The sequence below is a fragment of the Carlito syrichta genome, unplaced genomic scaffold (assembly GCF_000164805.1).
Source record: "Carlito syrichta isolate Samal-C Ts95f unplaced genomic scaffold, Tarsius_syrichta-2.0.1 Scaffold89693, whole genome shotgun sequence".
NCBI classification, from domain to species: Eukaryota; Metazoa; Chordata; class Mammalia; order Primates; family Tarsiidae; genus Carlito; species Carlito syrichta.
In genome coordinates this window covers 141638-167995 of record NW_007033789.1, presented here as the reverse complement: position 1 = coordinate 167995, position 26358 = coordinate 141638, and the positions used below count along the sequence as shown (strand labels likewise).

The window sequence follows — 26358 nt, the reverse complement described above, 5'->3', positions numbered from 1 at the left end:
CTCAGGCAATCCACTCACCTCAGCCTCCCAAGGTGCGGGATTACAGGCTGAGCCACCGAGCCTGGCTCACCCTCGTGCATTTTCTTAGGAGATACCGGGGTGTGGTCAGAAGGACCCTCCTCACTCCTTTTACCCTGACCTCCCTTCCGTCTGTCATGTGTTTATACAGTGGAGGGGGCAGGGTCCTGGACTCTTTCCCCTAAGGTGGGGATGGTGCACACGTCTATTTTGTCTTTGTTCAGGAAACCTAGACTAAGAGTGGAGTAATCCTCCATCGGTGCTCAGCTTTGTGTTATTTATATTAATGAGATGTCAGAAACAACCCAAAGGTCCCACAGTGAAGGGTATATTATGCAGCTACTAAAAATAGCAATGAGCAGCCGGGCTCAGTGGCTCAGCCCGTAATCCCACGCTTTGGGAGGCTGAGGTGAGTGGATTGCCTGAGCCCGTGGGTTTGAGACCCGTCTGGGCAACTTGGCGAGACCTCATCTCTACAATAAATCAAAAATTAGCCGGGCGTGGTAGCGCGTGCCTGTAGTTCTAGCAACTCGGAAGGCTGAGGCGGAAGGATCACTGGAGCCCAGCAGGTCGAGGCTGGAGTGGCCACTGCACTCCAGTCTGGGTGACAGAGTGAGAGTCCAACTCAAAAAAAAAAAAAAAAAATGTAGCAATGAGCATGTTTTATTGCTGTAAAAACGATACATTTAAGGATATGTAATAACAGGAAAAATTGATTACAATATTAGAGAAAAAAGATAAATTACTATATACAAAGTGATATCATTTTAGGTTTATAAAAAAGAACAAAGATTTTTATATAGAAACTGAAAGACACGTATGAAGTGTTAAGTGTTCATGGGAACACTGTGTATCGAAATTATGGATCACTTTGCTTTTATTCATTGTATTTTTCTGCACTTTCCACATTTTCTGCATTTTCTGCAGTGAGTTTATATTTTTCTAATCAGAAAAACAGTTACGTATTAAAATTACCTTTTTTTTTTTAAGGTAACCCTTACTGTTACTGTAAGGCACACAAACCCTGAGTCCCTTGGCACCCTCCATGTGTGAGCAGTGAGGCCTTCTTCCTACCTCCCTTTGCTATCAGAAATGAGTGCTCCTGTTCCTCTGATTTTTTAAAACCAGATAAATGTACTCAGACAGTATTTCCACAAACTTTTCTTCAGAAACAGAGGTTTTCTGTATGGTCAAATAAATTTGGTAAATCTGGGTGAAAGGAATTTCTTTACAGCAGGACTTTTCAGAGCCATCAGTAACTTTTTAAGAAGGACATAGACCCAGTGTTTTCCAAATTTTCATGTCCCTGGAATTCCTTTTTCATGAAACCCTGGATCCCGGGCATTCGCCTAGTTTGGGGTGCAATGCACCAGGCCAGGGAATGTGGTGGTGGGGTTTCGGATTCAGGGGTTTTCAGGTCTGGAGGGAGCCACTTCCTGCTGTTATGTGTAGCCATGTAGTGTTTTGTAGCTGACAGCCTAAAGTATCCACATGTCGTAATGTTTCCCATTTCTGTTGTTAGACCTTTCCGGAAGGTGAATGAGAAAGGTGTCTTACTCTGGGATAAAATCCACAAGTTGCAGAAGGGCCAGATTTACAAGCAGGTATCTCATGACCAGGTCACCTTTTTTTGTTGCTTTCCTTTGTGGTCAGTAATCATGCTAATGGCTGACGTTCACTGAGGCTCAGTGTGTGCCCAGCAGTTCCGACAGCTTCTCTTGAACTGACTGTTCATAGCTTGGTGGTAAACTTAGAGTTACGTCAATATACCGGGGGTGCCAAAAATATACATACACATTTTAAGAGATGTTGTCTATGCGTTACTTTTAGTTTGCTGTAATCAGAAGTGTCTGGATGCTGATGGTAACCACTTTGAACACCTCTGTATTCATCTTTTGTTACTGGTATATATTGAGTGTTACGGTTTTAGTACAGGTTTTTCCTTTCTTAAAATATGTATACATGTTTTTGGCACTCTCTGTATTTTCAGTCTATTAGTATCTTTGAGGGGAGGAGCCCCCCCAAACTGGAATTTTTTGGAGGGAAGAGCCTTTGTAGTACATGCTTTCGCCTCACTAGGTAAGTTTTTTAGAAATCTATCAGCATCAGCGTACCAGCTAGCGTTGTTGTGAGAGGCTGCGTTTGGCTTCAGTGAATTTCTTGTTTTTGGAGGTTCTTTCAGACTCTTTGCCCACTTTGTGATGGGTGATTTAGAAGAGTACCTGCCCACACTGAGCTGAGTGTTCAGCAATTTTTAACAACAACAAAAAAACCCACCCTCTCTATTCACCCTGAGGGACTTTTTTGTGTGTTTCTGGATGAAAAAGCCCTCAAAGGGAAACATTTTGCCTGTGTGGAAGAGGTGAAACAAAAAGTGGCAGAAGCACTAAAAGTCATCAAAACGGATGAGTTTAAAAGCTGTTTTGAGCAATGGAGAAAACATCTCAATACATGTATTGCATCAAACGAGGAGAACTTTGAAGATGACTGAAGTTTAAGCATATATGAATAAATACACAGTTTTTAAATAAATTCTGGTTTTATAGTGTGTACCCCCTTATAAACTTAATCAACACCAAGCAGCTTTTAAAACCTTAAAAAAATAGCTAGGCGTGGTGGCGTGCGTCTGTAGTTCCAACTGCTTAAATGGCTGAAGTGGAAGCACCTAAGCCCAGCAGGTTGAGGTGGCAATTGGCCATGAGCCGGCCATCACACTCCAACCTGGGTGACATGAGTGAGACTCCAACTCAAAAAATAAAATTAAAAAAAAATTTTTTTTTTAAAACTTATTTAGAGACAGGGTCTTGCTCTGTTGCCTAGGCTGAAGTGCAGTGGCTTGATTATCGCTCACTGAAACTTTGAACTCCTTGACTCTGGTGATCCTCCTACCTCATCCTCCTGAGTAGCTGAGACTACAGATGTGCACCATCATGTCTGACTAATTTTTAAATTTTTATTTTTGTAAGTGTGGGATCTCGCTATGTTGCTCAGGCTGGTCTTGAACTCCTGGTCTCAAGTGATCTTCCCACCTCGGCCTCCCAAAGTACTAGGATTATAGGTGTAAGTGACTGTGCCTGGCCTGAACAGTTTTTCAAAACAAAATTATAATATTACTTTTATAGTATATAAAATTTAAGATGCCAGTAGTACACTTCCGGAATTTCTCTTCTTTTTTTTTTTTTTTTTTTGAGTTGGAGTCTCACTCAGTCGCTTAGACTGGAGTGCAGTGGCCACTCCCGGCCACCGCAGCCTCGAACTGCTGGGCTCTGGCGATCCTTCCACCTCAGCTTTCCAAGTAGCTGGAACTACAGGCGCGTGCTACCACACCCAGCTAATTTTTTTATTTATTATAGAGATGAGGTCTCACCAAGTTGCCCAGGTGGGTCTCAAACCCGTGGGCTCAGGCAGTCCACTCACCTCAGCCTCCCAAGGCACAGGATTACAGGCTGAGCCACCGAGCCCGGCTAGGAATTTCTCTTCTAGGAACATTTATCATGGCATATTATTCACCCAAGTTAGTAATTATTTTCTGATAGTACATGTTTTATGTACAGTTTTAATGTGTTTTGACATCATACAAGACTTTCAAATATTTGAATGAATGATTAAATTGCTGACCATTATGCTACTGAAGTTAGTTTCTTTAGAATACTGATATATTCTTGGCAGCAATATAGCAATCTGCTGGATTTGGCAATAAGTACATTTTCTAGGCCTTGAAAAATGAGCTTTGATACAGCTATTCCACTTCTAGAAAGTTGGCCTAAGAAAATTTTTAAGATGTAGCCAATAAGACTTTGCTACAAGAATGTTTATTATAAAGATATTTACAAAATAGATAATATAAACTACCAGCATCAGGGAATTGGTAAAATGAATCATGGTACTTCCCAGTTACTGTAATTATATGACAGATTAATGTGTGCCTACTTGGAAAGATGATCATGGCATGTTAAGTATAGAAAGAGTTGCAGAGAGGTAGATACAATATGAATACTTGAAAAGTACAGTTGACATAGAAAGATTTCTCATGAAGGTGCTTTTTTATTTTTATCTGATACTTAAAATAAATTATAAAATTGAAAATAGATATTTTATACTGTGGGTTATACAGGTCTCTATCTGTCATATGATATAATATCAGTATTTTTCTTATTGCAGGGTAATTTATATGAATTTTTGAAGCTTACAGGATGGAGAGGATCCAAAGTGTTGTATTTTGGTGACCATATATACAGTGACCTGGCGGTGAGAGGCTTTTTTTTTCCCCTTCTTTGTTGGGGAATATACACGTTAATCTCACATATTATGGTATTTCTCTTTTGTTTAAGGTCATTTTTGTGCTTTCATAAAAACTAGGAATAGTTTACATTTTTTTTTTGAGTTGGAGTCTCACTCTGTCACCCAGGCTGGAGTGCACGGCCACCTCAGCCTCAACCTGCTAGGCTCTGGCGATCCTTCTGCTTCAGCCTTCCAAGTAGCCGGAACTACAGGCTTGCGCTATCTTGCCTGGCTAGTTTTTGCTTTAGTGTAGAGATGAGGTCTCGCCAAGTTGCCCGGGTGGGTCTTGAACCTACGGGCTCAGGCAATCCACTCACCTCAGCCTCCCATAGTGCTGGGATTACAGGCTGAGCCACCGAGCCCAGCCGGTTTGCGTTTTTTAATGTCACATTTTTTTACCGAACAGGATGGATTAGAGTTGTGAAAAAGATAAATTATTTGGAAAATGATGGAAATTATCAGTTTACTCAGAGTTTATCAGAGCAGTCTTTCCATTTAAATAATAAGAAATAAACGCCAGTGTTTTCCTTTTATCAGTGCATCAAAAAGCGTAAATAAAATCCACCTTTGAAAGTTTGCCACCACTGAGGGCATTTAAAAGAGTGTGCTGTAGGTTTTCATGCACAGTAGGAGAAAGAGGAATATTGAAAGGCTTGAAGAAAAGGAGCTGGTGAAGAAGGTAGACCCCCGAGGCCTTACCTGGGCTTAGGATTCTAGCTGTATGTGGGAGCCAGGTTGAACCTTTAAAACTATAAACCAGACGCCGTTTCTTTCCTTGAAACCCCTCGGAGTGAAAGGCTGGCTTCCTTCAGCTGCCTGCTTGGTTTCTTCTTTCCAGCTTACCCGCCAAAGGCCCCTCTCTCCGCGTGTCTCTGGGTTCCCTGACTGGCGGCTCCTCAGTGCCCTGCCTCCCCGTGTGTTCCCATTCCAGGCCTTTGCACTCACTCCTTCAACCAGTGTCTTCTCCCACACGTTGGCGTTCTTTCACCCTCCTTCCTTTAGATCTCTGCTCAATGCCCCTGGTCTCCTAATGACCTGCTCAGTGGTAACCTCCCTGCCTGCACGCCTCTCTCTCCCTTATTCTGCTTGATTTTTGCCCACTGTATTTACCAGCACCTGCCCCTGTGTATTTACTTAGTTACTTCTTGTCTCTGTCTTCCATGATGTCAGTTTTTGTTGATTGCTTTATCCTGAGTATCTAAAACAGGGACTGGCAAGTTATAGGGCTGACAAATATTTGCCGCTTGAGAAAATGAGTGACCATTTAGAATGGTGACCAGGTAACATATCTTCCAGGGTATAACTAATGCTAGATATTCTGGCCTGTTGTCAAATCTGGGGTCACAGTATTTGGAATGGGAAGTGTGATCATGTGTGCTTTTGTTGTATAATTGTCGTCCTGAGTCTGAGACTTCCTAGTTCCTCTCCACCCAGCAGGCCTGGCACACAGATGACCACAGGCGAGTGAAGCGGAGACCTTAGATGGTCTTCCATCAAGCCTCTTTCTGCCCCTGACCTCATTTGTTTTGTTACAAGCTGTGGTTAATGATTCCAGGCCCAGTGTTTATGCAGGGTTGTGATCCACAGCAATTGTTTCCAGAACAGAAACTGTCTTGGGGTGAAATGCTTGAAGCCTGGGGCCAAATTGGCTGTAATTAAATGTCATTCATTGAGTTCAGCTTGGTTAATAGCTAACCATTATAATAAAAAAAGTAATTACATGACTGCCTGTTGTGTCTGGGCCAGTACTGAAGCACACAGTTCCGTTGACTTGGTGTGATCTCTGTACCCAGGACCTGACCCTGAAGCACGGCTGGAGGACAGGCGCCATCATCCCTGAGCTGAGATCTGAGCTCAAGATCATGAACACGGAACAGTACATCCAAACCATGACCTGGCTGCAGACCTTGACTGGGTTATTGGAGCAGATGCAGGTTTGGGATTTTTTTTTTCTGTCTTACTTTTTCTTTAAGCTGAAATCAGACAGTTACTTCAGGTATTTTCTGCCTACTTGTTATAAAAGTATGAAATTTAAGTTGTCCTCAGTGGACTGTGGAATAACTACTGGGGTTATTTTACCTTCAAAACAGTTGTGCCATTTTTCCCTCAAGGGAATTTTTTTTTTGAGTTGGAGTCTCACTCTGTCACCCAGACTGGAGTGCAGTGGCCGCTCCCGGCCACCGCAGCCTCGACATGCTGGGCTTCGGCGATCCTTCCTCCTCAGCCTTCCGAGTAGCCGGAATTACAGGCATGCACTACCACGCCCGGCTGATTTTTTGATTTATTGTAGAGATGAGGTCTTGCTGCCCAGGCAGGTCTTGAACCCACGGGCTCAGGCAATCCACTCACCTCAGCCTCCCAAAGGCGCAGGATTACAGGCTGAGCCACCAAGCCCGGCTTCAAGGGACTTTTAAAAATGCCCCCTAAAGCCATCGAGAGAGGCTGTGTCCTGTGTAGATGCAGATGTTTACACTCCTCTCTCAGTGGAAATCCAGTGACCTCTTTATACACTGGAGCCCTGTTGTGAGCAGTCATGTGGGGTAGTGGGGTTCGGAAGCTCTGCCAGAGTTGGGTCTGGTTCTGGGTCTGCCTTAGCCTGTGGTGGGACTTCTTTGTTCTGGGCCTCAGTTTTCCCAAATGTGAAATGAAGAGGCCTGTGGAACAAACACTTAGTCTGTGCACCATGGCTTACTGGAGAGTCTCAAGGCAAGAGTTGAGATCCCTGGGACCAGCCTCGATTTGATCTGGAGATAACACCTGCAGTTTGCTGGCTTGCTGGAATCCCTTGGCAGTTAATTATTTCTTTAAGCTAGGCAGCCAGGTGGACGGTGAGGGATGTTAATTTCATGGCTCATTTTATGGCCCATGGAAGCTGCCACTCTTTTGCAGTCGTGACCTACTTACTCCTTGGTCACCCCTTTCCCAATCTCATGAGGCACCCTGCATTTCCTTGGTCCAGCTTGCCTGGGCTGCAGGTATCCCAGGGGCCTGCTGACTTCTTAAGGTGAGGGCATGGGTGCCCACTCTTGGCTGCCAGACCTGCAGCCCATGGTCCTGGCCTGTTGCCCACCAATGCCCATTGGCACTGAAGTGGGCAGGGAGCTGCCTTGCCTACTTCAGCTGGCGGCCAGCGAGTGGCTGGGCAGTGAGCTTCAGCAGGGCTGCGAGTGGCCGGCCAGAGCCTTGCCGTGGGCACATGCATTCCAGAGTGTGGGCCTTGCGTGTCTCTGGGTCTTGTTTCTAATATGTGTTGGCTCCACTGCTTCTTGGCTGTTCTCTGATGAGGACTTTGTTTTGCTTCCCTTACTGTGCTGTGAGATGCTTTTCTAAAAATACAAGGTGTCAATTCAGGGCTAGTGTAGCTTCGAGTCCTGCCTCTGTCCTGCAGCATGCACGGTTGCTCGTACGTGCCTGGTGTTGTGCTGTGTGCTCGCTCCATGTACATCATGCACTTGGTTGTCACAGCAGCCCCCCATGGTCACCACAGTTTTTCCATTCCAGAACAAGGAAACTGGGTTTCTGAAAGGTTGAGTGCCATGTCCGAGGTCAGGAGATGACAGAGCAAGACTGTGATGTGTAGTTTCCTGCCTCCGAGCCCTGCCCGATATGCTTCCTGGTTGGGGTCTCAGGTGTAACCACAGGCTCTGCTCACCTGAGCTGAAACCTCTGTGGCCCCGACAACCAGTCACGTATACAGACACAGCCGCATATAGATAGTGTCACTACATGTTAGCTTTGGCAACAGTTTTTGTTGTTTTTGTTTTGTTTTCCTTTCTCTGACCTGTATGAAAAGTTGAAGATCAAGGAGTATGTGTTTTAGAGACTGGAAGTACTGAGATATTTCTGTGATTTATCAAGTTAATTCTCCAAGGTGTAGGGGGAGGGAAGGAAGAAAAAGGGATTAACATTGACATTGCCACCCTCACTGTGCAGGAGAGAAAGCTGAGGCCGTGAGGTAACTTTTTCAGAATCGCAAAGTTAGTGACTGGCAGAACCAAGGTATTTAGAGACACGGTGAGAACTTACTGTACTCTAGACCTAAGGTCTGCTTGTTGGTGCATCCTCACAACACCTCCTTGAAGCAGGTCCTGAAAACGTCAGCCCCATTTTACAGATGAGGACCCTGAGGTACAGAGGAGAAGAGAACTTGCTCAGATAAAAGGCGATGCTGGGACTTGGACCCAGGCAGTCTGGCTCTAGAGCCTTGACCTCTGTGCTCTGTTGCCTTGGGTTATGACACTTCTTACAGAGTTCTGTCAGGCAGGTTCACTAGGATAGAGAGGAGTGTGGCTGGAAATTTAAAAATACCCAAATAAGTGCCACTCCTCCGTGCCTTCCATTCACCACCCCTTGCTTCCTCTTCTCAGTGTTCATCTGGAAAGTTATAAGTCATTCTACCGAGCCTGTGTCAGATGTTTCTAGCACTCTTCTCCCTGGGGATTATTTTCAGAGTATGTAGCATATTATTTGGACTATTTTCTGAGGAGAAAAACTGGTCCTCTGAGACTGGGTTTGAGTGTCATTTGGAACCAGCTCTAATGAATGAAATGAACGTATACAACTTCTGGTTTTGAAGAAGTGACTTCAAAAAATAAAGATAATTTTGTTAGCCAGCCTTGAAGTGCATTCCAGAATTTGGTTGCAGTTCATAGCAGTGGTGCTGGTAGACTTTTCCCAGGTAGCCAGTCAGAGGCCATATTCCATCAGGGGTTGACAAGCTTCTGCAGAGAGCCAGAAAAGCTGTGTGGGTCATAGGCTCTGTTGCAGCTGTTCGCCGCTGTACCTGCAGCACAAAAGCAGCAGTGGAGAACGTGTGAATGAAGCGTGGTAGCTGGGCCCCAGTAAGCTACGGCGGACACTGAAATATGACTTTCATGTAGTTTTCACATGTCATGAAATTATTCTTCTTTTGATTTTTTCTCTGACCATTTAAAAAGGAAAACCCACTCATGAGCTCATGGGGCATGAAAATGGCTGTCGGGTACCTACAGGACCAGCCTCTGCTGTGGTGTCTGGCTTGTCTTCCCCTTGTCGACCACCCACCCTGCAGTGCATGGTTTCACTTGAGAGATTAACTAGTTAACGGTCCCTTTCTGTGAAATAGTATGAAGTGGATTTTGGAACCAGAAACGGTTGTTTTGCGAAGTCTGGCCTTGCAGGGGACAGAGCTGGAGAAGGATAAATCTTTTCTGAATGGAAGAGACTTGAGCATGTTTCAGCGCTGATGGGAAGGAGCCAGGAGGGGAGCTCATTGCTAGGAGAGAGAAGTGCCAGGAAGGGTTCCCGGGAAGACAGGCAGGAGGGAACCTCAGCCAGCAGCCAGGGGGCCAGGTGGCAGGCCTGAGGGAAGGCTGGGTTAAGGCATGGAGCTTGTGCACCCCTCCCCTGGATGTGCTTCCCTGGCCTTGAGCTTCTGGGCTCTTCTCTCCCCTGCATGTACCTTCTGCAGCCTGGCGCTCGTAGTCGAGCTGTGGAGCTGAGCAGCTGTGGTGAACAGAAGGTTCCTGGCTCCCATGTCAAAAGCAGATGGTTTGCTTGCTTGGCATTTTCCTCCGGGGTCTGCGGTCACCCCTGTGGTCACGAGTTGCAGGGAGCCCACCTGTTCCCTGCAGTCATGTGCTTCTCTGATCCTGGTGTCAGTGTTTCTCTGCAGTGACAGGAACCTTGGAGAGAGACTTGGGAGACTCTGTTAGGTTGCGGGCAGTTGGCTTTTTTTTTTGCCTTTTGCTTGCATTTGGCCCACCAGAAAATTCTCTTCTTTTCCTTCTCATTGAGGCACACTAAAATAAAGATCATACAATATTAAAGAAAAAAATTAAAACTATTTATAATCCTACTGCCCTTGCACGGATTAAAGGTTTTTATGGTAATTTTCAGATACCTGTGCATATTTTCACACGTTTGCAATTAATGGGTATACATGCTATTCACTTAACTGCTATATGTTTGTGCACACCTATATAGTATGTATAATAGATAGTATGTGTTCAGTGTTTATATATGTAATGCATATGTGTAATGTACATACCACACATGACATACATGTTATACTAATGTATTTTATATGGCTGCATATGCATTATGTTTGCACATAGTCATAGTTTAATAGCTTAACGGTAGCTCATCTTAGTTTGTTAAACTGCATTTCTAATATTGGATATTTAAAACTTTTTTTTAAGTGAAGAAGGCAGGATTTCTGCTGGGAAGTCTGAAAATGTATTATTTCATGCAAGTGCCTGCCTCTGAGACTTAAAACAGTTACATTTCTCCAAGAAAAAGTTGCCCATTACAAACTCTCGTTGCCTAACGAGTTAATGTGAAACCGAAACTGTCGTGATAACTGGCTCGTGTCCTGCAGGTGCACAGAGACGCTGAGTCACAGCTGGTCCTGCAGGAGTGGAAGAAGGAGAGGAAGCAGATGAGGTAAAGGCGGCCTGCTCGATGATGGTGCGAGGGGTGGGGGCGGGGGACCCCATGCCTTGTGCTCAGCCTTCCTACCCCCCGGGCTGCCCGAGGTAGCTCCTGCAGGATCCAGAGTCAGCCACCTGCTGTTAGTAACTGGGACATTTCCTTGAGGGCACTGTCACCTCTGTCGACCTCCGCCCTTGCCACTGAGGGCCGTGAGAGGAGGAGCTTTTCCTTCTCAGTTCCCCTTCCTGCACACCACCTTCCTGTCTGGCAGGTGCTGCCCCTGTCGTTGGTAATGCTGGCAGCACAGTGTGGCCATTGGGATGGCACTGGAGTTAGGCTCCAAGCCCACGATGGATTCTTAGGGTCCCACAACCCTTATGCTTGTTTCTAACCGGAGCTATTTCAGGAATGTGCACACTCAGTAAGCAGGGCCTTTATGAGTAAGGAAGGCCTGCCTGCTGGCAGAAAAGTCTGGCGGGTGTGTGTCTTAAGGGAGCCATTGATGGCAGTCATGCATCCCCAGAAGGATGCTTTCTGTGTGGACACTGTGCGCAAACATTCCTACTCTTGTGCTTGGTCTCACCCAACCCCCTGGCACAGCCCTCCCTGGGGTCTGGGAACAGTGGTTGCTGCCAAGTTCTGGCAGCCTGACTTGAGGGTGTGGAGGAAAGGGAGGGGCACATGGTGTGGAGCAGGGACACTGCATCCCTTCCTCAGGGCTTGCACAAGCCGAGGCTGTGTGCATTCAGTCCTTCCCCCCGCCCCCCAGAGTGTTGGCTGTCTTATTCTAACTTAAGAATGAAGCCGTATTCTAACTACTGCCAACGAGTGATTTTTATCCCACAGTTGTGTGAATGATTCTATTTTGTGCTGTGTTTGTAACTGATTTATCAACATTCAAATGACATTTGCGCATTTTGCTGGGATATTCTGTGTCTAGGGGTCCCAGCCATCAGGGTGTGCTCCCCCACATATGTGTGGTGAGGATGTTGATGTTACATGCTTGTAGGGTCTCTGCGGGGGCTCAGGGCCCTGGGTGGGTGAGCAGCCTCAGCTTCCAGGAGGCGGGAGGCCTTGAGGCTAGCGGGTGGAGAGACCTCCCTCACCGTGAAACAGTCCTCACTTCCTCAGTCATCAGAGCACTTGGGAGTTTGCAATGTGCTTTTATGTCTCTTATGTACTCAGTTCTCATATAACCCCTTAAAAAGGGGGGGTCTCGATCCCTCCTGTTGATGGGACGTGTGGAGCCTTTGAGAACAGTTTGTGTCCCGAGTACGTCCCTCTGAGTGCCATTGTTTTGGTTTAGGGGAGGGAGTGGGTCTTTAGAGACGCCTGCAGCGTGGTGGAGCCTTGAGATAGCTGGGAGTGAGGGCCGGGTCCTCTTGCTGGATGGATGGGCAGACTGTCTTCTCCACGAGAAGTTGGGCAGCTGTAGGCTCATTTTTTTCTTAGATAAGTCCTTTTATTAAAGTGATTTTGCTTTTAACTGTTTAAAACAAACCTTTTCAAATCATTCCCTGTTGCTTTTTTTATTGCTTTTTCAGAGAAATGACCAAAGGCTTCTTCAACGCCCAGTTTGGCAGCTTGTTCCGCACGGACCAGAACCCCACCTACTTCCTGCGGCGCCTGTCACGCTTCGCAGACATCTACATGGCGTCTCTGAGCTGCCTCCTGAACTACGACGTCAGCCACACCTTCTACCCCCGCAGGACTCCGCTGCAGCACGAACTGCCCGCGTGGTCCGACAGGCCCTCGGCCTTCGGGCCCCCTCTCCTGCAGGAGGCCCAGGCCAAGTAGCCGAGGGCCCTGGGGGAAGAGGCAGAAACCGGGCCGCCCAGATCCGGCGGCACGACGGGGTTGGCATGCGGTCTGAGTGTTGCTTTTGGAAAGGACGCAGACATGCCTCTGATGTGTACCTTGTACCTTGCGAGGAACCCTACTCACCGGCTGTTAAGGCAGGAGCACAGCCTGCCGGCTGGCCCTCCTATCCCTGGGACTGCAGAGCGAGTGTCACAGTGAAGCTTTGATTCCTCCTTTGTGTACTGAGGTCCTGGAACTGAAGTCAGTTTTTCTGGGACAGGTGAGACCACGCGATGCCACCTCCATATTCCAGCCGGCCAACTTTGGAAAGGATTCTTGGCTTCTCCATGGAACTTTTCCTGTACACGTCTGGGTAGTGCATTGGGACTTCAGGGGACAGTGATGTGCAGAGATGAACTGCTCACAGGAGGCCCATGGTGGCGCCATTCTGCCATGAGTAGCAGAGCTGGTCTCCACGCAGCAGCCTGCTCCCACGTCTCTTGGTACTAACGCTTTGGCCTTAGGGCGCTGGCACGTTGTGTCAGTGAGAACTCGGCTTTTCTGGAAGGACTGATGGGAGAGGTTGCCACTCCTCAACCCTCTGTCCTCAGTGCATGCTTTCTGCACTCCATCCCATGGCTGGGGGGTTCACTCTTCACAAGGAAGGAGGGTGAGGAGATGAGGGCTCTCGTTAAGACCGCTTTCTGCCAGCAGAACCGTCTTTTGTAGTTAGTGGGTTTGGAGAACCAAAGCCTTTGCAGTAGGCCCCAGGGGGATGTTCAACCCAGAGACGCCACTGAGTGTTGGCTGAACGTGCTCACTGGAGAAAGAAGGGGAGCCGGAAAAGGCATCCTTGTAATGAAATGCCTCGCCACCCACTGGGTTGAGTTGGAATCCTGTTAAAACAGGATTACCAGGTGCATTACCAGGAACAGGCCTTGGCTGGAGGGAAACAAGATGCCGGCTTCTTTCTAAGGAACTGTCAGCCGAGGAGAGGTGTTGGATTTTTGACGGGGAGGAGGTAGGTGGCCGTGCAGCTCAGCCACCTCCAGCCCTCTCCTACCCTTAGTTGTCCTTCCTGCCTGCTTGTTTCTGTTTTGGAGTGTGGGGGGTTATTTCGAGGTGTCTGGGGTGAGAGGATGGAGGACATTGAAGCCAAGAGTTAGAGGTAACCTAGTTAACTGAACTTTCTTCATTTCTTTCTAAGGCAATGCAAGTAGTGTGTATTCTTTTTTCAGAGGGCAGAGTTATTTATTATATCTTCATTTACAGTATTTTCAGCATAAAGTCTATATTTTCTGCCCTCTCTAGTGCTGTTGGAATGGCTGCTGTCACTAGTTAGGGTGCTGCGAATGCTATTTTAATTGCATATGCTGTATCAGCACTTCTGTTCCCGTCAGCCTGGCCTGGTATTGCTAAAACTCTTTTCCAGCTTCTTCAGTCATGTGGTGGGTATTCTTAAATCTGAAGAATGGTGGGAACAGGAGGGGGTTTGTGGAGTGCTTGCTCGCCTCGCGTTTTTACTGTAATAGATGTATTGTCACCAGCTGTGGATGACATGCCAGCTTGGCATGCCATAGACCACCACTGCCAAATTGCAAGCATTAGCCGAGTTACAGAGCATCCTTTGTAGTGCCACGTGATGTCCTGGGATTTGACTTGTGACATTTGCTGTGTTTGGCTGTAATGGCGAAGGTGACCCTGTAGACCAGATTAGGCTCTTTTCTTCTCCTCATCTGCATTTCACTATAAACAGTCGGGCACAGTACTTTGTTCCTTTTTTGGAATGGGGCAAGGATTTTGTTTTTTTGTGTGCTCCTAGGTGTTTTCAACATCAGAGTGTATTGGAGGCTGGCACTTCACAGGTGCAGGTGATGCCCAGAGCTGCTAGTGTTGGGGCCTAAAGGAAGCACAGGTGCTCTTGGCTCCGAGTTTCTGCCTTGGAGAAGCAGAATGAAGAAGTAGATATTGCTTAAAATTAGATATTCATTGACTGTCTACGAGGTGCCAGTTACAGGGTGTTTTGTTTACTCAAGAATGAAGTAGAACTTTTTTTAAAACCTGCTTTCATAGATGTTAGGTTAGGTGGCCTAAATCTTGGGGAGAAATAGGTTTTCTGGGTATGAATGTTGAATTTTATAACCAATTCCCATTTAGGAGGGTGTTGGTCTCTGGGCCATCGGACTCGGCAGTGTTGAGGTCTGCTGTGTGACAGTCCTGGTGCACCAGGGCCCACTGACTATGCACCGGGTGGACTGCAGACCCACACCCTGGTGGTCACGGGCTCAGCATGGCCATCTCTGTGTGGAAGACAGAGGCATTTCCCTCTTCATCATTTATCCTTGTCCATGCTCAACCAAGACGGGTTTTCGCCTGTCCCGTCCTCTCAGCTGGGCTCCAGCACAGGCGCTGAACATGTGTTCCCTTGGTGTGCATGCTGATGGAAGCATTCATCATTCCAGGGAAGGAAATGTGTTTTCTGCCGTTTAAAGAACCCATTTGTAAAGCAAACAGAAGAAGATTAGTTTGAACATTCTAAACATTACTGTTTTCAACATTGCTAAGACTGATTTTCTAAGAATTATGTGAAAAAAATTCTGAGTGAGAAATGCGACGTCCAGCAGCGCTCCCGGCACCCACGGCAGGTTGGTCCCCTCGGAAGGTTGGTCCCCTCGGAAGGAACTCGCATGCTGATTTTTCCCACTGTTGCTTTGATGCCTGAAACCGGGCTTTTAAGGTGTTTTAGGTGCTTGACAGAGAGCTCCCACTCTCCTCCCAGCATATTCCCTGTCTTGTTAATTTTTAAAAAATGTTACTACTCATTCCATGTTCTGCTGTCACCATTAATACCATGTAACCACCTGCTCCTGATTGGGCCCATCTCAGATAAATTCCCAGTTGCTTTGAACGCACTGGCCCTCTTCATGATTGCAAAAGAAAAATGAAGCGTCATCTTGCCTCCCAGCTGATTCAGCTTTGAGTGAACGAAGTGGCTTTCTTCTCACCTCTCTCCAGAAAGGCCTTTTAAGCCAGAGTGCGCTGAATATTGGAACTGAATTCCCCTTCTCTGAATGGTCATTTGCTGCCAGCGACCACTTGGGGCCTCTTGTCTAGGAGGCCCTGAGACTAAATTTGGCCAGAGCAGGGTTCCTTATAACTCCATTCAACTAGCGAGAGCCTGTGTCTTGCCCTCTTAAGACTGATTTCCTTTTGTTTTGTTTTGTTCCCTCCCCCGACCCCCCAGCAGTTTCCCACTGTTGCCAATCTCTTTCTTATAGTGTTACTGGTAATTGTTCAGGGTCCGTTTATGAGTGAGAACATGTGTTTTTGTTTTTTGTTATTTTTTTGTTTTGTTGTTTTTTAAAAAATTTCCTTTTGTACCAGTTTTTTTTCCCCCTTAGCATTTGGGAGCCTGTAGCAAAGTTCAGCTAAACTTTGACTCTGGTTAAGGGAGGGAAGTTCCTCTGGGGTGGGCAAGCTCTCCCTGCAAAGGGTCGGATAGAAAGTAGTTTCGACTCTGTGAGCTGTTCGCTGCTGCCGCTGCTCATGGTGACTCGGTTTCCCAAAACGGGCCGGGGCTGGATCTGGCCCCCAGGCTGTGGCTCGCTGGACCCTGCAATGAAGGATTGTGTTGGTGGCCACAGCAAAACTCCCTGCTGAGAGTGCACAGACGAATAACCTCCTAGCTGGGGTGCAGAGAGGAGGCTCTGGGGGTGTGTGCCACATGCCCTTATGGGCCATTCTCTGGGCGTGTTTGCTGTGTGGCTAGTGAGCATACCAGAGCTGCCAGGCTCGAGCACTAGTGGAATTATCTCTCTTGTTGCATTTGCTCGTAGGCGTGCTAGTCTTGAGTGCTGCCTTTGCTGCCCAGAGGACCTTTCCAGGCTAGAGGACTTCCTCCCACCTGTAGGGAATGCTGCTGGTGGTGGCAGCCCTCTTTGGGGGTTCCCCTGCTAAAGAGCCCTGCCTGCCGCGTGTGACACCCCTTCTTCCTGCCTATGACCCCTGACTGCTCCCTCTGAGGTTCAAAGGCCTGGATCCCCCACTCTGACTTGGGAAACCCTGTAGGGCTGTCCCAGCTGCAAAGCCTCCCTGGGGTCAGTGACCTCGCTGTGGCTGCACCCCCTGCCAGGCTTGCACCTGGCCAGCCTGCAGCAGGCCTCCAGGGACCTTCCTGCATGCCAGTCCCCACCTCAGCATCGGCTTTCGGGGATCCTGGCCTCCACCGCGCTCCTGTGCTTTGCTAGTCCTGTGAGCATCAACTCTGATCTAGGAGGCTGTTTTTAATTGTTTAGTAGATGACAAATTGTGCCTGTATATCAGGCATGATTAGTGTAAATCAGAAGACTTACTATTTATTCGGAATGTGAATTTGCTATTTATTCTAAATGTCGATTATTTTGCATTCTGTGACATTGAACTTATTGCCAAATAAAAGTTTGAATTGTGTCCTCCAGTTCATTGTCAGTCATCTGTTTTGTGTGCTCAAGTCAGCAGCAAAGCCATGTAAAATTCGAATGAAGCCACAGTGTCGTTTTCTAAAAACACCCCCCTCTTTTTTTTTTAGGACTTGAGGTTATTTCTATTAAAAGAAATAAACGAAGTCTTGGATTAAAAAAAATTTCCAATGGACCCAGGAGAGGCTGTCGCAGAGAACAGCGATGAACTGTTATGGGTCTTTTCTCACCGCCCCTCCTCCTGCCCCCACGAGCACACCCACCTGTCTCCAGAGCTTGAGGACTGTAGTAAAGCCACTGGTGTGAGCACAGCCCTGGGGCAGCAGGCCTGGTGCTCCACCCCAAGTGCTCCTCCACCAGAATGAGGAGGAGCTGTGGGTCACGGGTGTGTGCAGTGGCACAATCAGGGCTCACTGTAACCTTGACTTCCTGGACTCAGCCTCCAGAGTCACTGGGACTACACGTGTGCACCACCATGCCTGGCTAAGTTTTAAATTTTACTGTAGAGATGAGGTCTCCCTCTGTTGCCCAAGCTGGTCTTGAACTCCTGGGCTCAAGTAATCTCCCCACTTGGGCCTCCCAAAGTGTTAGGATGACAGGCGTGAGCCATGGTGCCTGGCCTGAAGTATTTTAAGGAAAGAAAATACACATTAGGAGCAAATGTTATGAAGTCAGTTCTCTCCTGGGGTTTGGATAGATTTATAGATTTTGGAGAACTTGTTTAGCTTTTAAGATGTATGTGCGTGTAATATCTCACAATCCTGGACACATCGTTGTGCTGATGCCTTTTGGTTCACTCCTGTGGATATCTTGTTTGCTCCTTTTCATCACGTGCTTTTTTGTTCCTGTGGCAGCGGGTGTTGGGGGACTCACTAGCGAATCTGTCCCACATTCCTTTTGGGGGGCGATTTCCCGAAATTTGGCATTGCTCCCATCATGGCACCTCATCCAGGAGAAAGTGACAACTTCCTCCTCTGCCTGAAACGGGCTGCTTCTCTTTCCTGGAGCTGTGAACAAGCTTATGAGACACTCTGGGGCTTCCAGAATTTTGGAATTGGCTCAGCAGAAATCCTGATGATGATGTGAAGTTATGGACGGTGGGGGCAACAGGGAGCAAAGACCGAGTCTGCCCAACCCGCCTCTCGGTCGCCAGCAGTGATTCCCAGCCCTGGCCAGCACTGGGACGGTTTGGAGACGTGTGGGTCGGGAGGGCCTGGTGTCCCAGTGATGGAGAGGGCACTTCTGGCATCTTGAGGGCAAGGGCCAGATTCCCTGTTCGTGTGGGAGAGCCCCATGCAGTGAAGAGTGGTCCCTGCCCGCACCTCCTTGAAGGTCCAGCAGACATTCATGCAGGTGGAAGCCTGTTTATAATTTTCTAAGCCTGGAACCTAACTTGGTTGTATAGGTAACCATTGTTGACAAAAGATGCCAAACTCTAAAATATTTAAGATGGTTTACTTTGAACCAAACACTCGTCCCCAGGAGGTCTGAGAATGTGTGCCTCCCATGGTTGAATTGTAGCTTGGTTATATACGTTTCAGGGGGACAGAAGCTGCAGAAAACCATAAACCAATACACGTAAGAGTTACATTATTCTGGTCGAGGAAGGCAGGGTATCTTTGAATGGGGCTTGCAGGTTACAGGTGAATTCAGAATTTCTTTCCTGGCAATTAGTAGCTAGAGTTAGCTAAGGAGTTTTAAAAGTAGTATAGGAAATGGGAGGCTTGAGGAATGTTCTTGATGTGTAGATGAAGCTTCCTAGATGGCAGACTTCAGAGGGAAAGGGTAAAAGTCTTAGAAAGTGCTTGGCTGGAAGTCCCTGAGAGACAGCTTTACAGGGACATGAAATACTTTGTGATATTATGCCAGAGTCAGGTTGGAAAGTAAACATTGTATGAGTTAATTAAAAAGCCCATCTCCCCAGACCCCAGAGTTAGGAATTTGGCAAAGTAAAAAGGCCAGAGTTTAGTCCTCACCACAAATAGTCTTTCTGGACACAGTTTGAAAATACTGAATTTTCCAGGAACGCTTCTACATGTAAATCAAAGGAAGATTTCAACTTTGCTTTATGCAGAACTTTATAAATAATTCTAGAAAAAGAATTATTCACCATTTCCAAAAAGCACATCTTTGACAGCAGGCCGTTCATAACAACCGTGGTGGTCTGTCTGTAGTCATTTTCAAAGGGTTCTATACATGCTCATATGTAAGAATATACTTAATGTCTTAGTTCATTCAAGCTGCTGGTACAAAATACCGTATACTGAGTAGATTATAAACAACAGAGATTTATTTCTCATAGCTCTGGAGGATGGGAATTCCAAGGTCAAGGTGCTGGCAGATTTAGTGTCTGGTGAGGCATGTTTCCTGGCTCACAGTTGGTGACATGTTCTCTGGGGCCTCTTTTATAAGAGCACACATCCCATTCATGAGGTCTCCTCCCTCTGGATTTAACCGCCTCCCAGAAGCACCATTCCCCAATATCACCTTGGGGGATATGGTTTTAACATATGAAATTTGGAGATACACAGATATTCAGACCATAGCCCTTACTTAACCTGCATTTCAAAATGTCAGTGATCAAGTCATTATTTAGTCAAATATTGTCTTCTCTAAAATCCAAACTTGTTTTAGGCAGTTATAATTATCTTCATTATGTCTTTTAGTAGAATTATACCTGAAATTTTTCCAATTAAGTTCATAACTTACTGCAAGTTTCTATTTCTGTTGTAGAACATCATGTTGATTTAAAATGAATTCTTTGTGAGTGTAGGTCATGTCCTTTGTGGGTTAGTTTCACGTTACTGAAGGAAAGTTACAAAGCAAAACCTGCGCAGAGGACGCTCTGGGCTAAGAGCTGTGATTGCGGGGAATGGCCCGGTGGTGTACCTGTGTACCCCTGGGGCAGTCCCGCCAAGAAGCCTGAGCCTGCCTGAGCCAAATCCTCTTTGTGACTTTCCTCTACAGCAAAAATACCAAAGTGTGGGAGGCAGAGGCGAACTGTCATCCCTGGCCACACCTCTCACATGCCTTTTCCTCTAAGGTACTTATAGTAGTTAACAGGCTAACATGTTTGTAGCTAAAAATGTTTCAGAATTTCTTTGTAAGTAGTTGGTTGCACGCGGTCATTCCTCCTTCTCTGCTCCTAAGACCAGAAGCAGTTTTGGGTAGATGCTCAGTCCATAGCCCTGCCTGGTGGTGCCTCTGGCATTAGTGCCGGTCAGTTGGGAGTGTCAACAGCAGTGACCTTGCCATGTCCTCAGGCCCGCCCTGGGCAGTAACGAGGAGACTGGCCCGTGAGAGCTGCATTTGTCTACATCATCCCTATGGGGGTCCCCCTGAGCCAGGGCTTCCCAAGCTCCGTTCGATGCACCGATTTCCTGTGGGCCTGCTGTGTCCAGGCACTGCTCTGGACTTGGCCATGGTGGATAAATGGCTTGCTCCATGGAGGTTCATGTGGTGGGAGCTGAATTCTCTGGTGACGTCTGCCTAGGACTCCGGTGGAGAGGTAGGTTGTCAAGAGTGGGAAAGGAATTCATCTAACACCAGAGGGCCTGCCGTGCGTCCCCTTATCTGGCTGGCCACAGTGGTGTATGATTTGTGCCCCCTGAGCCTTGGATGTACTTAGTGATTGGGAAGAGTTGACTGGGTGGGCCTGACTGGCCTAAGCCAACTTGGTAGCCCTATCCCTTTGCCTGTGCTAGTTGCACGAGGCATTTTCAGACTCCAGGGGATGTGTGTGTGTGTGTGTGTGTGTGTGTGTGTGTGTGTGTGTGTGTGTGTACGTGTTGGGGGCAGGGCAGTTCTGGAGAAGATGTTTCCTCACTCTTCTGAGTCAGCCCCCCTGTGAGAGAGAGGGTCTCTCTTGGTACACCATTGGGTGTGAAGTCTGGAACTGATGAGGCAGTTTATCCCCTGAGGAAATCTGCTGTAGGGTGATCGGATCCCTCAGACGCCAGAATGGGAAGACACCGGATCTTGGATGATGTCATTGAGCCCCGATTGGGCTAAGCCAACCTGGTGGCCCCATCCCTTTGTCTGTGCCAGGTGCACAAGGCATTTCCAGACTCCAGGGGGAGTGTGTTTATGAATGGAATCCACCCTGAAGCCTTCTCTCCTCCCCAGGCTCTCCCAGGATGCCTTATCGTTTAAGTTAATTTAGAGTTGAGTTTTTGAGTCCTCACTCTTTGCTACAATAATGCCTGCATAAAGTTGACATTTCGTCCTCAGCAACCTTGTGAACTGGGTTTAAGTTTTATCTTAACTGTGTTGTTATTTTTGAGTTGGAGTCTCATTCTGTTACCCAAGCTGGAATGCAGTGGCATGCTCATGGCTCACTGCAGCCTCAACTCCCTAGGCTCAGGCGATCCTTCCACCTCAGTCTCCTGAGTAGCTGGGACTACAGGCATGTGTTACCACATCTGGCTAATTTTTTTTGTAGAGACGAAGTCTGGCTATGTTGCCTAGCCTGGTCTCGAACTCCTGGGCTCAACAATCCTCTTCAGTGGCCTCCCAAAGTGCTGAGGTTACAGGTGTGTGCCTGGCCTCCCTTCACTGTTAAGTGAGGCAGCCTAGAGTTGAATCTGTTTATTCTGGTTATAAATCTCAGGTGTCTCTAACACATACTTCTTTGGTCTGCTTTTCAGGGCTAGGATCCCAGCAAATAATAGGCCTGACTGAGAAACGGACATAGCCGGACCTAGGGATAAGGAGAGACATGTGGGCCTGGCTGATGTGAGGTTTGCCGAGGGTTCCTCTGTCTGAACCCCGTTGGACTCTGATGTAATTTTCCTCATGGGCCGATGTAGCCTAAGTCTGAAATCCCTTGGGGTGTTTTTCTGCATCCTCCTCTTAGTTGACCTGACCTGCCTCTGTCCCTGTGGGCCACATGCTCAGGGCAACAGCTGGATCACATCCCAAGGACTCAGACTTTATCTTGCACACTTTATGGGAGCTGGCCATTTCCCACCGGGCACTTGATCTCCCAGGGATGTAGAATGCAGGTGCTAAGGAAGTTTCAGGTTCAGACAAATTTCAGTACAATGATGCAGACTAAGTAAGGTCTTAGACTTTAAGAACTCAGGCTATGGAAAACATGGTGAGATTGTGTGAGATCCGTCTCTGGGGGAGGGGAGTAACGACCTGAAATGTCACATCATAATGAAATCTAGAGCCAGAAAACCATGTATGCTGGGATGTGGGCATCGGGCCAGGGACTGTGGGAAGGAAGAGGACCCTTGGCTCGAGGAGAGGGAACCTCAGTTCTTTCACCCACGTCCCATCTGGTAGCATCACCTGGGGTGGCTCACAGCTTCTCATCTGGAAAAGTGTGGTTGCAAGCCCAACTCTCTGATCTCAAGAAAGCTGTCTATGCATCACATAAAAGTGGAACTGCTTGGCTTGTAAGGGATACATGTGGGGGCTCAGGGCCTGTCTGGAACCCTGTGCTCACTGGAGCATGGTGATCTCAGGCATCTTCCGTTTTGAAAGGTGAGTTTCACAGAGCGAGGAAGTGGCGGATGCAGGATGCAATGCGGCCCAGTGGCCGCCAGAAGGAGCAGTGCCAAGTTTCCTAGGACAGCAGGGGGGGGAGGGTCCTGGGTCCCTTCAGTCTTCAAGGTTGTCTTGACTACGGCAGCTCCCAGAGTGCCCAAGGCTAGCGTCTTTCCATTTCTCTGTCCGCTCTTCTCTCTGGTGGTGGTTTCACCCCAAGACTGGCTTCTTCAAGGGGAAGCTGCAGCAAGTGCAAGTTTTGTGGGAAAGCCTGCTTGGGATGACACAATCTTGTCAAACCTTTAAATGGACTCTTACATCTGAATGTGAATTTTCACCCCGCCTGACTCCTGGTTGATGCATGCAGAAGTGCGCTTTTGCCTTCTGAAGGGAGGGGTTTGTTTCAACTCACTCGTGCCATGTGTCCACATGGGAGGGGTACCCTCCAACCTCTTGACAGGTTAATTTGAAAAGACTCCAAAGCCAGCCCGCCCATCATATTTGGAAAGATAGGCATTCATTCCAGTTATCATGTCTTCTTTAAATTTTTTTGAGATACTATTAATAACATACCATAAAATTCACTGTTTTAAAGTACACGATTTAGTGTCTCTTAGAATATCCATAAGGTGTGGTATGACCTTCACTACTATCAAATTCCAGGATACTTTCATCACCCCCCAAAACGACCCCATCCCTATCAGCAATCACGCCCTCATCCCCTTGATTAGTCACCGACCTACTCTTTGCCTGTATCAGTTTGCCTATTCTACACATTTCATATATGAGAGGCATCCTCCAAAACCCAGAATTTATTTATAAAAAGTTGTGTATTCTTATATGTTTAACTTCAGTTGCCTTCAAAGCACGCTTCATTTGATGCCATACACCTATTGAGATGCTTTTACCACTGCTCAAAACAACTTTTGAACTCTCAGTTTTGATGCCTATTAGCGCTTCTGTCATTTTTGTTGCACCTCTTCCATATTGGCAAAACATTTCCCTTTGAGGACTTTCATCTGGGGAAACCAAAAAGCACTCAGGGTGAGAGCGGGTGATTAGGGAGGGGCGGGCACAGCAGTCATGCTGGTTTTGGTCAAAAACTGCTGAACACTCAGCATGGTGTGGGCAGGTACACACATAAATCACCCATCATGAAACAGGCAAATATGTTGAAAGAATCTCCAAAAAAAAAAAAAAATACACTGAAGCCAAACACAGCCACTCACAACAATGCTAGCTGGTACACTGATGCCTGTGGGTTCCTAGAACATTAACCCATTGGGGGAAGCCTGTACTACAAGGGTCTACCCTCCAAAAGATAATCCTTTTTTGGGGGGGGGTCCCTTCACATACATGGAACTATATAGTATATGGTCCTTTGTGATGGACTTTCACTCCACATGTTATAAAGGTTTGTCCATATTATTGCATGTATCAGCATTTCATTTATTAGGGCTAAATAATATACTGTTGAATGGACTATGACAGTGTGGCCAGTCATTCATTAGTTGATGGACATTGGGGTCGTCTCCAATTTTCGCTATTGTGAATATTGCTGCCATGAACATGCATATACAAGTTTTTGTGTGGGGACGATGTGTTTTTACTTCTCTTGAGTGTGTGACTAGGAGTGGGATCTCTGGATCATATGGGAACTCTGTTGAACTTTTGAGGAACTGCCAAGCTGTTTTCTACAGTGGCCGCACCGTCTTACATTCCCACCAGCAATAGATGAGGTCTCATCTTCTCCATGTCCTCTCCAGGACTGATGACTGTCTGTCTGTTGGATGATGGCAGACAACCTAGTGGGTGTGCGGTTATGATGACTTCTTAAAGTAAACACACACGCAAGCAAATAAAAGTGAATTGGGTAAGAATTCGTAAGGCTAACAATGGCTGAATGAAAAGCCCTCAGGAAGTGGACTTTGCTTCAAAAGGTCAACGCTTTTCATGGCAAAGTGTTTTTGTTTCCAAAACACTCGGTGGCTTCCATTGACTTTATTTTTGTTCCATAAACATTTTATGTGCCAGGCACGGGGCTAGGGGATGGGATGGAGTTGAGCGAGGTGGTCTGTGCTTTTTTGGAGCTTACAGTTTCACAGGGAAATAAGACAGGATCACGGAGACCCATCGTGCAGGGCAGGAAGTAGCAGGGGCCATCTGGAAGGTATGAAGGAAGAACAGCAGAGGGTCAGAGGAGGGAGAAGTCCCCCTGGGTGGACACGTAACACGGTCTCTCACCCACAGAAACAACCTCCCAGATGGACTAAGGAGATGAGGTATGGCTTCCAAGGGTTTCATGTGTTAGCATATTGAAGGTAGCTGGTGTTGCCAAGGCCTTTTGAAGGGGCTCCGCTGGCCCAGACGGTGGTGGACGACGGCTGACCACACACGTCCAGGCTCTCACAATGCCCCCAAGGGGTCACTGCTCTCCAGCTGTAGTTCATCAGAGTCCTGGAAAAGAGAGGGCTGTCAGTACAGCAAGGGGCAGCTTGTCCTGCCTGTGGGATCCTTGCTGGTTGAACGAGATTCTCCCAAGGGCCTTGGGAACACGTGTGAAGTGGGCATGCTCGTTCATGCGGCTGCCTGGTGTGGGGAGGCTGGGAGGCCTAGTGGTTGTGGCCGCTTGTTCTGGGGGCCCATTCAGTCCCTGCTGCTTGGAGCTGAGTGTCCCTGGATGAATCACCTCAACTCTGTTGCAGCTTCCTCATCTACAAAGGGGCATGGTAGTAATTACCTCGCAGGGAGGCATGGGGATTAAATTAGACACTACATCTAGCAAGGTGTAAGCACCCCAAAAACGTGATGTCTCACCTGGTCATGAGTTGGACTTGGGCAACCCTGCCTCAACCCCGCTATCTACCCCAAAGAATCCAGGACCTCTGCACAGCCACGCTGGCTTCAAGCAGCTGGCAAAGCTGGCTTTGGGGCTTGTGGCCTGAGACACGTTCTAGAAGTGAGCTTTTTGTGGCATGAAGCTCTTGCCAAAATTTGCTGAAAGACATCGTTGCCCTGTGCCCGGCAGAGCCCGTTTCTGGAGAGGGATGCGAACTCACCACGAAGGGGTCATAGGAAGGCTCGGGGGGAGCCGCGGCCACGCTCTCATACATGGGGTTTGAGATGTTCTCAGGTGGCCGATTGCCAAGAGCCGCAACATCAATGTCCTCTTCCGACTGTTCAGGACGACAGGGGTGAGGGCGGAGGGCCAAGACTGTCCCCAAAGCAGGAGCGTGTCTTCTGAGTCCCAGGGAACGGGCCATCCTCCGCCTTTGGGAGCTTTCTCTTTGTGACAGTACTTTGTCAAGATACGCACCAACCTTGAGGTTTAGCTCAGTGGCATCCTGCACACTTCTGTCTAGGTGTGACCACTGCCCAAATCAGCATATGGGACATTTCCGCCGCCCTCCAACAAGCACCCTCATATGCTTGTCTGCCAATCCTCCCTTCCCTGGGCAATCCCTCTTCTGACTCCCGTCAACCTGAAGTGGCTTGTCTTTGAACTTAGTATGAATGGAAGCGTACGTATGTGCACTTGTGCTAGATGTGGTGTTTTTGAGATCTGCCGCGGAGCTAATCTAGAAGGCAGGGAATAGCCACTCGGGACTCTGTCCAGTCTTTGGCCAATGGGCTTTGAGGGGACAGCAGCAGGAGAGGATGGGCAGGAGGGGTACACAGTAATCAAGGAGGGTGCTCAATTGCCCATACCCTCCCCCGCTGCCCAGTCACCACATGGTCAGCCAGGACAGGGTGTGGACCCAGCTGTTCACACGCAGACAAGTGAGTCTCACTGGCCGCTGTGTGAAGCCTGTGGCTGTGCAGGTCCCAGTCCTGTCCCCAGCCCTCAGGGCCAGCTATAGTTCAAGACAAACAGTGGCGCATGCTGGTCTAGGGACTC

At 47.6% G+C, this 26358-nt stretch overlaps 2 protein-coding genes across 2 annotated transcripts in view; one reads left to right on the top strand and one right to left on the bottom strand.

Moving 5' to 3' along the window:
* The window catches only part of NT5DC3 (5'-nucleotidase domain containing 3), a 32346-nt gene extending 19731 nt beyond the window's left edge, over window positions 1-12615 (top strand). Inside the window, exons 9-13 of the mRNA XM_008058193.1 lie at window positions 1541-1622; window positions 4180-4266; window positions 6093-6233; window positions 10658-10722; window positions 12255-12615. Of these exons, the coding sequence (XP_008056384.1) occupies window positions 1541-1622; window positions 4180-4266; window positions 6093-6233; window positions 10658-10722; window positions 12255-12507 (628 nt within the window). The 3' untranslated portion in view covers window positions 12508-12615. The remainder of the gene's footprint in view (window positions 1-1540; window positions 1623-4179; window positions 4267-6092; window positions 6234-10657; window positions 10723-12254) is intronic.
* A 12251-nt stretch (window positions 12616-24866) lies between these two features.
* The window catches only part of STAB2 (stabilin 2), a 139393-nt gene continuing 137901 nt past the window's right edge, over window positions 24867-26358 (bottom strand). The window contains exons 60-61 of the mRNA XM_008058203.2: window positions 25520-25636; window positions 24867-24917 (exon numbers count right to left, since the gene is read on the bottom strand). Of these exons, the coding sequence (XP_008056394.2) occupies window positions 24867-24917; window positions 25520-25636 (168 nt within the window). The remainder of the gene's footprint in view (window positions 24918-25519; window positions 25637-26358) is intronic.